Source organism: Anser brachyrhynchus, assembly GCF_964034855.1.
Source record: "Anser brachyrhynchus genome assembly, chromosome: 10".
Taxonomy (NCBI): Eukaryota; Metazoa; Chordata; class Aves; order Anseriformes; family Anatidae; genus Anser; species Anser brachyrhynchus.
This window is the reverse complement of record NC_137705.1, coordinates 19,072,845-19,085,272: the sequence shown is the minus strand read 5'-3', so window position 1 is coordinate 19,085,272 and position 12,428 is coordinate 19,072,845. Positions and strand designations below refer to the sequence as shown.

Sequence of the window (12,428 nt, the reverse complement as noted above, 5' to 3'; positions counted from 1 at the left end):
CGGCGCTTTTAGCTGTTTGAGATGTGCAATATATATATATAATTAATCAACTGACTAGAGAAAATTTCTGATCTTTGAAAATTGGACTCTGATATATAGACTAGATGCTTGCTTTCTGGATAGCAGTCATGGAGGGAACAGGATATTTTGGGCTAAAATTACTGTGACGGTGGTTCATCTATTGTGGTGTCCTTCTAAACTGAGATGATGAAAGCTGTTTCAGTGAAAGTAGTCAAGACTTTCCAGCTGATGCCAGGAGTGAGTTCTTACAAAGAACTGGGAGATAGAAGGATTATAAGATATAAGATTATAAAATAGAAGGATTATAAGTTCCCCTCTTTGAGCCACAAGGCTCAAAGACCTCTACAGGTCTGTTCTTTTAACTCAGCCCTGTCGAGTTGCATAAAAGGAACGTGTCCACCGATGCCAGCAGTTAGCTTCATCTTCTCTTCACAAGATGAGCTGGTGTAAGAAACTTCAGTTAAATAGCTGAATAACTGTCCAACTGTGGCCATGCAATGCAAGGCTCAGCAAAAGGCTAGCTGATAAACCATTTATGACCTAACACAGTACTTCAAAACCTTTTAAATTAATACACTGTCCAACTGCACCTGAAGTGGCTATTTGGTTTCATTAAAACCCAAACACGTCACAGTGGTATTTAACAGAGTGTATATGGGGTGGAACATCTTTAATATGTGGTGGAGGTTAGAGATCTGCGGATGTACATCATTCAAGTAAACGGGGAAGGATTTATTAGATAATTAACTGGGGATTGATAACCATACTAATATACTGAGAGATTTAATTTCTGGATACTGTGGAGCTAGTCTCATATGAATGGCAGGATAGACTTACAGATGACTTTTTTTGTTACCCTCTTTTATCAGCCCATCTGCACTTCACTCCCCCCCCCCCCCCCCATGTTGTGTTTTGTCAGGAGTCAGTTGTCTTCTGCAGCTTTGAAATAAATAAACAAGGAGCCTGGAGCTAAGTTAATCAAAAGGGAGATTCAGCTTAAGATGGGTACTTTTAGGGGGAGGAAGATGAAGCCTCAGTTAAGGGTCTTTGAGAAGCAGAGTGTAACTTTGGTACTGGTCACCAATTCCAATCCCGTGACTGTAAAGATAACTTCAAATATGTGAATATATGCTTGTGCCCTGGAAAACCAGCCTTCAGTGCCCAGAAATCTGTGAGAAAGGCTGTCCAGTCAGCATGTAATTTCTTGGTAGCAAACACAATCCCTCCCTCCATCTCGGCTTCCCTTGGAGAGAACATGTATTATAAGTGACCCTGCAACTTGGCCCCATAAACTATCCTCCTCCTCCTCGTGAGATAAACAGCCCAGCTATGATTTAGACAGTGCTCCCATCCATCCCTTAGTGCCACAGGGCTGTCTTTTCTCTCGGAACCTGACAACCTCGGTCACCACATAGTAATGCTGACTATTGGAGTGGCTGGGAGCATGAATTCGGACCTGTTTTCCCTTTTGGGAAGCAAATGAATGAATAATGTTCTCTGGTACCAGGTTTTGGACAACCGAGTCTTCAAGTGGAACAACAGTTTTCAAGCTCTTGAACTCTGTGGTTACCTAAAACTTTCCTGTGGATCTCTTCATTTTGATTTTTTTTTCAATCAACTACTTATCTTAGTTACGTGTCATGGACCCGAGACATGTTAAAAACTGCTATGTCAGAGGAATAAAATCAGTTTTGTCCTTTTCCTTAGTGGAATATTGCCAGGCTTGTTGGTGTTGAAATACAAAGTGACCATAAATCAGCAGAATATTGCTGAGACCGGGCTTGAGCCAGGGATGGAGGTAACTGACATGCAGGAATGTCAGGTAGTTAACATGCAGGAATGTGAGGTATTGACATGCTTATCTGGCTCACCTGGCCGAAGCAGGACAGGTGTTGGAGGTTTGCAGTTGGATCTGCAGCATATATGAGGCCTGCAACTCCAGCAGTGATGCGGAGCCTGGGGTGAAGGCCCACAGCCCGGTGTTGTTTCGAGTGAAGCCAGGAAAGCATCCTGTCTGTACCAAATGTTGGCCTCAGCTCTTTTCTTCCAGACGAACAGTGCAACAGCCCTTGTTGAGAGCCGATCGGCACACGATAAGTGGCTTAGTCCCACCTTGCCCAAAATACAAATCTGGTATTCAGAAGCCTCTATTTTGAGGACGAGAAGTCCAATTATCAGACAGGTCGATGGGTCTGGAGCTCTCCTTCCCAGTAGGGATGCCTCTTTGGTAAGATTCTTGCCTCTGACTGTCTTGGATGTTACCAGGAAAACATTGATAACTGAAGCACTGAGCTATTAATTAACTCAAGCTCGATTATTGCAGTAAGCGAATTTATCAATGGCACTTTCAAATCTGTTATCCTCAGGGGTAGTGGCGGTGGGATTGTTTGTTTTGGAGGGCAGTCCTTTAAGAAAGAATGGTAATATTGGGGATTTTCTTATGTGTGTTCTTTATATCAGCTCCGCTACCCCCAGAGAAATTATATGACATCCTTTCCTCTCCATCTCATGAGTCACACCGCTGGCTGGGTTTTTCTAGAAGATGAAGCCTTCACAGTTTTTGGTTATTAAAACACTGCATGTGAGCAACATCTGAGGAAGTCTATTGCATTATGTCTCAGAACAAGACAAAGCCAGTGGGTTGAATGTTCTGTATTATTCAACCTTGTAGTGCTTATGATGAACTTAAATCTATCCTCTTTTACAGGCAGAGACGCTGGCTGTAGCCCAGCCTACTGAGTGACTACCATCAGTTACAGTAAACCTCTGTGCACAAGGAATTGGCAAGCTGACACATCCTCCTCATTTTTTCTATGTAAATAGCATGATCAGAAGACTATATCTTTTTTTATCTGAATGGCTTGTGTAGTTTGCTGTTGGATTCAGAGTGCTTGACTGCCCTACACAGTTGTCATTTCACTCTTTCTTTCCTTCTGTAGAAGGGATTTTGGAGCCCATTTTGAAGGACAAAGGGATTTTGTACCGTACAAAGGATTCTTTGTGGAGATGGCTTGGAATTGTTCTGACACTGTGCAGTGCAGTCTGCAATATTCTGTCCCGCCTGGTTGAAGGAGCTCTGTATTCCTTAAATAAGTGAGTCCATTTCAGACAGGCTGCAATCATGTAGCAGAAAACCAAAGTTGAAGTTTTTCCTGTGTTTTTCATTAGGCCAAAAGTAGTTTTCCTCAAGAAGAGATGCCACCTCAGTTAGGAAGAGATTATCACACTGGTGACCATGAGGGCAGGAGCAGCTCCTGGTCGTGTGTCTGCCCACACGTGTGATAAGGGCATCTCTCTCCAAACCCCTTCCCTCCAGTCCTGTGGCAGGAGCAGCTTCAGCCATTTGATTGTTTGGCTACGTGCCATATGCGAAAAATGTAGTAGTCTGGGCTTCTTTGTTTTTTGTGGCTTTTATTTTTTCTTCACCATTCCAAGGTCACTTGTGTGCTACAAATGGGAATCCAGTCTGGGAACTTGGCACTAAGCTTTGCGGGAGTTGCGCACAATGCAGGGTTCTAATCAGTGACCCTACTTTTCTCCAGATCCTTTCTGGAGAGAGCCACCTGTGCATATGTATCTTTTAGTAACATATTTTGAATATATTTGCTTTTGTGTTTTTATTTTAAAGATACAGCATTTATGCCCTCCTTCTCAAGGTCCTTCTACCTTCCAGGCAATTTGCGGAAAAATGAAATAATAAAAGAAACAGTGCTTTAAAGTGCAGTATCAGATATCAACCTTCCTTTGGAAAGCTCACTTTTAGTAATGCTCTGATTTTTTTGCACATATAGCAAAGGAGAATAATGTGAGAAAAGGTGTTTGGAGTATGCTTATAGTAAACTACAATAAAATATTGCAGTTTATCTAATAATACTCTCCAATTTCAATAAGTGGATATATATATAAATTACCTAGCTGATTTTGCTTCAAATACTCATGAAAGAAACAATGTATGATTTATTGGATTTAATGTGGCCATGTTACAGGAAAACGTCACAAAATTAATGTCTGAAAAACAGTTGCCATAGAAGATACTGACTGCAAGGGACACCCAGTGCAATAGTCTGGAGTTCAACTTACGTTACAAGATCATACCCCTCTTAGCATTGCTTAAGGAATTTCAAGAAAACCAAGGTGCATAATCTGTTGAGAAGTCGTATCACATTCTTGCAGTCTGTTCTCAAACATATTCAATCATTTTGTCTATTTTAAGTAGGACAGAATGCTGGGAAAACTTAGGTGTGCTATGCCCAAGGAAAACCAGTTAGGCAGAGCCTATGTAGATATGGCACTCTAAAATATTCTGAGCAAAATGTGTTGCTTCAGACCTGAGTATCTACCTTGCTGTCTACTAACAGAAACGGCATCTAAGAAAAGAAAGGTGTGTGAGGGGGGGAAGGTCAGCAAATGTTTTCTGCCTGCTTAGGAAGAATTATTCGAATCTGTGTTTTCACAAATTGACTTTCCTATTTGTCGCTCTTTGCCACTGTGTGCAAATACATAGTTATGAGGTATTTAGGATGTTGAAATACTGCTTAAGCACCTAACAGTTTTTTTTTTTTTTTCTGTTGTGACCTTGCTGTGACTTTTGAAATGTACTTTTGAAGTAGATGGCAGATCTTGTAGCTTTGATTGTTTCTGCTGAAAGACAGGCTAGTCTTTGATCCGTTCAGCTTTCCCGTCTTTTATGTTACACAGTAAGGCATTTAGCTGAGTGACAAAAGAAAGAACACCTAGGTCTGGAAACTAACCATCACTAACCATCATAGTGGAAAGCAACATCTTCAACGTGTTGATATACAGTTATATTTCATTCACATTTTTTTATTGATTGTTTTACACTACTCTTTTAATAAAAAATACTTTAATGCTGACAAAAGTCTATCTATCAGGCATATTTTAAAATCAGCATATCGGAAATGTGAGAGAATGCCCTGTAACAGTTTTTCAAATAGCTTAAAGGAGACTGAATGCTGATGATATGTTTGTTATTTAGGCTTTGCATAGTGGCAGTTTTAATTACATATTCTGGACTTACTTTCTATGTTAGGAATTACTGTACCCATCAACACGGCCTTTGTTTTTCACTTTCTCAAGTGTACGTGCCCCAGTAAGCCTTCCCATGAGGTCGCAAGTGAAAGTGCCTGTGTCCTACCTTGAGCCACCAAGGGTGGAGGACAGTCACCTCCCCTTGTGGATCTGGCCCAGGGGGACTGACCTGGGATCATAAGAGATTAAAACTGCAGGAAGGAGAAAGTACTGAGCACCGAAGAAACTTCACTGTTTCTGTACATAGAGTATGTGTTGGGATTCACCAGAACTTCTTATAGCACTTAGGATGCAGTATGTTTTGCCAGGGAATTAAATGGATCATGTGTCTTTCTGCTGACCAGTAAATACTAATCTCATGTTCTAAAAGCAAATACAGAAGGTGAAATGCACAGCTTGCTGCAGAAAATGTAAATGATGCTTTTCCCTTTGTCTTCATTTCTCTTTTATCCCCTGCCTTGTTCTTGTTGCATACCCGGGCCTGTGCTGTTGAGCAGGGCTAGGTGGCCCACGTTCAGGGCCACACTAAGGCAGGGGCGGCTTTCTGTGCCCGCTCTTAATGGTGGTTCTACTTAGCACAGCAGCTCACCTTTCTTTTTATGTTCCTCTGTAATGCGTTGAGCAAACATAAAATGGTAACCTGCGTTAACTTTTAGTCCCTCTTAATTGACTTTAAATGTTTGATACAGGAGAGCTGGCAAAAAGGTCAAGCAAAGGAGTGTTCTTTGGGATCAACCTTGTTTTCTGAGCCCAAAAAAAAAATCAGTCGAACTGGGGGAAATCCTTTTTTGATACTGATGGTAACAAGTATTGTGGACATTATTGGGACTATTTATTTGGAGATTAGTGTAAATTAGCATTGATTGCATTTAAATCTTGTCTGCCAGATAACTGGTGTCTTTTTTTAGCCATAGTTGGCACGAATTCAGGCACTCTAAGCAGAAGACAGGACAATCATTTAGACTGCTAGCTCAGAGAGGTGTTTCAAGAGTTAGCTAGGTGGGCTGTGATCTTAAAGGGAGATTTTCAGAATTCTCATGCTCTACAATTAGACCTAAGCCTGAGTTCATTGTTGTGTTGGATCTCGACACAGCCCCACAGTCACAATTGTTGAGGTGTGAAAATTGAAATTTGACAGAGGAAATAAGCGTACTTGGGGATTAGTGTTATGACATCAGGGAGCTCTGCCAGACTGGAGCGTTAGAAGTTGCTCCAGCCTGCCTTCCTTATGGCATATCTGCTACCCTTCTCCTTTCCATACCATCAACTTCATGCCTATTTACCAAGATATATCTTTACAGTTATTATTATTTTTTTTTACTCACAACCAAAGGTGTATTAAAAGGAGGCTCTTACAGTAAGTACCTGGTTAGCAGCGTGAAGAGAATTTGTTTCAGCCTTAGTCTGAGTGGCCAGCAGAGACTTTTTACTTCTCTTATGCTTATGAATTAATTCGTAGAATTGAATCACCGATCCATATACGCCTATTTATATACAGAGAGTATGTGCTATTTTCGTACAGCTGTGCTGTTACAGTATCATGAGAAAGAATGTAAGATGATGTAGTCAGTTTTTCATAGTACATTTGAGGGAGCAGTTACAATTAGGTTTGGGGACTCCATTTTTCCATTCTATTACGATTTAGTGTTTTGTATACAATACAGCATTTTCGAGGCCTATTAAGTTGAAATTTACTTTAGCCTGTGCTACTTAGCAATGATGAACAAAGATGTGGATCCTCAAGCAACCGTGCCCTTGCTTTGCAAGTGGTTTTATAGCACCTAAATTCTGACTCCTTGCATTGTGCAGTCTTTTGGACAAGAGAGGAGGAAAAACTGGGTGGAGGTGATTGAATGCAGAGGTCACTATTTTATGTTCTTGCTTGCAATGTCAAGCATAACGTGTCCCTCACTGGCAAGCACGGTCAGATGGAGGAGCCAGAATAGAACAGTCAGTTTAATCACTGTATTTTGTTTTTGGCCATGGGTTTTCTGGCATACACATCTCTGCACAGTGGTAGCCAGAGCGTGGTTCCAGGAGTAATAAGTGCCTTTCATATGTTTTGTAAGCTGATGAGAGCAGGCTTTTACCAATTTTTCTGTAAATGTGTATGTGATTTTTTTGGTTTCCTAAATTAGCTTTCTGTCGTCTTGCAAAAAAGTCTGTAAAATGCGTGTCAAATATGTGAATTAGTGAGTTTGCTGCTGAAAGAAGTCTATCAAGTGTCATAAAAAATATTTCCAAGATCTGGTTTCATAGCAGTGTTTTACGATTAGGCTGTTCTCATTAATACTTATTTTTTTGTTTTTCCTGTAGTTTGCTGGTTTATTATGCTCTCCAGGTAGGCCTGGTTTTATATACTTCAAAGCAAATACAAGCTACTGTGACTTGTTTGCAGCATTTGGCAGAGTATTTCTCATAATCAATTCTTTCTTAAGCTAAATCATACCTTTTATCAAAACTGCAAACCAGAAATAATGTAGTGATACAAAATCATATTTTTACTTAGACTTCTTTTGTTTGCATAGGGTTATAGAAATGTTCTGCAGCTATAAAAGTAATATTATTTGTGGCTGCTTTTTAGGGTATCTTTTATAATGAAACAGATCTACCGCTGAGGAGTCCGAAAGGATTAATTAATTTGCATTGGTCATGCAAGTGAAGTAAATCCGCCTTAAGTTACAGTCTTTTAAGACAGCCTAATTATTTCACGCATACTTAAATTCTGGGGAATTTCACAATTTCAAAGGTATCGCTCCTCTTACAATGTATAATATGCTATGAAGTAATACCTAACCTAGGCAGTTGATAAAATCAGCCTATTAATTCAGTGGTACTACATTGTGATTCTTAGTGGTTTTGATAACTTACTTAATTGAGTAATCCACAGTGACTTCCCTGCTTGATATCTGGTATCTCAAATCAAGCAATTTTTGTCCATGAATTGAAAATTTAATGTCATTTTTCTCAATTCATGTTGGGACAGACTGACTTTTGTGTTTGACATAATGGAAGAAAATATGCAATAGCTTATGAATTGATTTGAGTCTATTTGCAATTTAATCTCATCGTGATTGTAGAAAGATGAAACAAGTTTCATTATATAGTATCCTCTTCACATATATGTAGCTTTTGTGAATGTCCTGGCCTTTCATAAGAAATATTTCATACATCCTGATGCTAAATTTTGGTCTTGGATCAGTACAGAAAACTGCCCTTGAAGATCTTCATGTACTATTGAATCCTGGGAATGTCTGGCTCTAAGAACATGAGGTAACTCCTTTTACTAATGAGAGTTTGTCTGCATGAAGATATTGGAAAAAGTAATTAAAAGTGTAATGCGTGTTAATTAAAGTCTTTTAAACACTCATGCCTATGATTTTATTAATTAGTAGTGGCCTGAGGTCATGGTAATTCAGTCCAAGTTCTTAAAGGTAAAGACCCTGCTGATACACACAACTCATGGCTTTTTTGCAAAGTTAGTGAGTCAGGAACTTACTCTTGGGACAAATCTGTTCGTCAGATCCTAAGTAAAATGGGCAAGGGCAGTGCTTGGATTTTCTTTCAAGTTGTTTTTTTTTTTTTTTTCCGTCTGTTTCAAGGTCTGTATCACGTCAATCTTCAGCTGGAAAGATGAAGCCTTTCATTTCTGGATTGTAACTAATGCTCAGATTTTATGGATGAATGGTAGCCAGCAGGAGAGAGGAAACTGGGAGGGGGAATAGGATATGGTAGCCATTTCTTAGTGCAGAGTTGCTAGGTCAGAGAGGAAGGAAGCTAGCTGCCAAAATAGCGTATTTTTTTTCCCCAGTCTTTGGTAACTCCTGGAGTTCTCAGACATACTTCAAGACTTCTCTGGTGTCTTGCTGTCAAATCCACACTTGTGAAAACATGACTTTTGCTGTTGTGATGTTTGTATTGCATGGATGTTTCAGTAGGGATGCAGATACTGCTGACTGAACTGCAAGAGAAACACAAATAATGTTAAAGATTCAGCTATCCTGGTGGTGTTTATGTCTGAAAAGAGACATGCTGTTTTTACAATCATTTAGTTTGCTTGTGTTAGTTTGAATCACTTTCAGTTTAGGCCCCTAAGTGGTTAAAATAAAGAACATTCTTGCTGACTGCATGAACTTCTGTCAAGTGAGTGTGCTACTGCAGTACTGGTATATAGGCAGACACGACGTCACGTTGTTATCTGGGTTTTACTTGTTTGTGTTTTATCATGTTGCCTAACTTTAAAAAAAAAAAAAAAAGAAAAAAAAGAGACTGGTATGAACAGTTGTACACAGAAGTATCTGAAAGCAGCAGATCTAGAGTGCCTTACACCAGCTGCTTACTGAAACAAAGCAAGTATTATGAGAGGCACAATAAATGTGTTTGCTATCTATGCTTTCGGTTGCAGTGCAGACACAACCCTTCACAATAATGAATTTTGAAGACTGGAGTTTAGACTTGGGGAATTTTATAAAACACAGTTGTTTTATCAGAGTGTTGTTTTGCCAGTTGTATGATGCGAGTCTGGTTACCATGGAGTGTGGTCAGCTGGGGGAGACAAATCCAGTCAGAAAAGCAGCATTTTGTGTCACAGACTCTGCTGTGGTTTCTCCCTCTCTGGTTTAAATTCAAGTTTGGGAAGGAGGAAAGTAGTGGGGGAAGAAGTCGTCTTTTATTTAAGTATAAAGCAGTTCTAGCCCTAATCAAAATTACAGGCCACACGAGAACTCCCGGTGCAGTATATGTGTATGTGATTTACCCCCATGTGCAATGTAGGGATATTTTCCCTCTTGATCTCACCCAGTTATCTGGACTCTTCTGTTTGGTGTTGTTCCCTGCTTGCCTTGTGCCTCAGGGTGGGCTGCATAAAGTGCTCAGCACCAGCCCCTTGGGTCTGCTGAGGAGGAGCTGTGCAGCTCCAGCCGCTCCTGGAAGAGGCCGAGGTGATCGGAGCTCCTCCTGCCCTCCGCTGCTCGCTGCCCCCTGGCCTCGTTAAGCTGAAGCTCTGTTCATTTGAAGAATTTTATGTCTAGAAAATTTTGTCTTTTTTGTAAACCCCAGGGTCAGCCTTACATGGCATTTAGGTTGGCTGCGTACTTGCCAGGAGCAGCCCAGGAGGTCAGTAGGAAATAGGTGCCGACGTGGAATTTGCGACTTCTCTACTGGAATTCTGTGTTCAAGTCTTCAGAAGTGATCTGGGACACTGCTGAGAGAGTGACTGTATATGGGCGGGATGAAAGCATCACAAACCTTAATTGATAAAAGTTTTATCTTTTGACATTGGTATTAACTTTCTTATCAAAGAGAGACTTGAGATCGATTCCTTGATTTCACCAAGACAAATTGGTATGATGTGGTTTACTTCTGAAGTTGGATAAGTTTGTGTCAGAATATGATCACTGTCTAGGCAAAATGTAAAGGCTGAAGAAAAAAAATACAGAAATTGCATTGATAGGAAGATTATTTAAAATGAGGGGTCTTTTTGATAAAAGCTTCTCTTGAGATATGTCGGTGCTTGGGGGGCCTGGGGGTCTCCCCAACTAACACTTCGGTTGTTTCAAACAGAAGGGGTCTGGATGCCTGTCTGAGAGCATCTGCACTAGGGCACAGTTTTTACTATTTAGAGCTGAGATGGAAAGTTCCAATTTAGGTCTGGTGCCAGAGTCTTTAATAGAAATCATGACTTGTGGTGTATTATAGGTCAGTGTATATTTGCTAGTTTATATTATGCTGACTAAATTGGCAAAATGCTTATTTTTACTGGTAAACATTCAGGAGGTTTTCTCCTCACTCGTTCTTTTTCCAACAAAATAGTATTTGTTGTGTGTGGAATTAGGTCAACGTTTTATAAATCGTCTGCTTCAGTGATGATGTGAAAATGTGTGGTGGCATACAAAGGTTTCTATTCTCAGGTACCTCAGGACTGTAGATGAAGTTAACTTTATCCTAATTTTAGTTTTGGAAATTATGGCCATGTAAAAAAACAAAATGCTTCTGGCAGCATAGGAAAAATACAAATTTTAAACTCTAGCAAAAGTAGCTGTTTCAGGGATATTACCAGAATAGGGAACACTGTTCAGTTTAATTCATCTTCAAGCCCCCCTTCGAAGCCCCCCAAACTTTTTTTTTCTTTTAACATTTTTACATCCCGATGAGGTCTAAATATGACCTGTGGCTGTAAGGATGTGAGTTCCAGTAAAGTCCATAACTGTTGATGAAATGCAGCACTGTGCTTCAGGCTACACATTTAGCGAGACATTTAATTGAAACGGGAAAAATACTATGGTCACATTTAATGCATGCTTAGTAACAGTATGTGAACGTGTTTATATACAAGCTAATTGTATCATTTCTGGAATTATTTATACGTAACTCCCACATGCTGCGAATGGCATTTTCTGATTAGTGTTATCAGAAAATACATAAAATTTATAAACTACTGAATACTCTAACACCAGTCTGCCTGGTGGAAAAACAGCTTTCTTAGAATTGAAATGTTATGATTCTTCTGCTGAAAAAGTGTGCTCATTTGTATATTGCACCAAACATAGTTTAAAAGTACGGAGAAGGACATTTAAGGACAAATTTACACTTGCATCAGCAAGTTCCATTTTCCCCCCTAATTTTTACCTTGCATAGTTATATACCAGAGAAGCTTGTTTTGGACAGCTTTTTATAAAAAGAATAATTTGAGAATTTGAACGCTTATTCAGTTTTAGATCTTGCATATTTGGCATAAATGTGAACTGTAGTCCTGGAATTTATACCACAACCATAAGAAAAGGAACAAAGCACATTTCATTGCAAATAGTCGTGCTTTGCAGAATGAGGTAATGCAAGTTCAATGTTGGAATGGCAGCTTGTAAGAAGGAATGCTTCTGAATAAAAATACTGTTAGAAAGATGTGTTAGCTCAGCCTTTCAGATTATCTGGGGGTGAGTTGACCCCTCTTGTATTACCTTTTTTTCAACGGTTGCTTTGTTCCAGCATGAAGCACTAAGGTATGGCTTATGATGCCTTGCTTATCCTGCGACCATGTCTCAAATGTGCCTGTGCACAGCTGACATCTGTTTGGGAAATTTTTCTGCAACAGTGTTTTCAAAAAAAACCCGCTATTTTAGCTGTTTTCCCTGTTGTGTTCATCCTCACTTGTCTTCTTCCTGTAGGTGAAGCAGCTCTAAGAGGTGAGCCCAGAATGCAGTCTCTTCCAGTATCCTCTGCTCTAACCAACCATCGAACAGGCCCTCCTCCTATCAGCCCCAGCAAGAGAAAGCTCAGCATGGACCAAGGGGATGATGAGCTAGACTGTGAAAATGAACATGTTTCTAAAATGAGTCGAATGTTCAATCCACATCTGTAAG

The 12,428-nt window shown here is 39.9% G+C and overlaps 1 protein-coding gene across 2 annotated transcripts in view; it reads left to right on the top strand.

Moving 5' to 3' along the window:
- Positions 1–12,428, top strand: part of VGLL4 (vestigial like family member 4) — a 92,462-nt gene that overhangs the window by 54,411 nt on the left and 25,623 nt on the right. For both annotated transcript variants that reach the window (XM_080606765.1, XM_080606764.1), the window contains one exon: positions 12,234–12,423. In XM_080606765.1, coding sequence (XP_080462891.1) covers positions 12,234–12,423 — 190 coding nt within the window. The remainder of the gene's footprint in view (positions 1–12,233; positions 12,424–12,428) is intronic.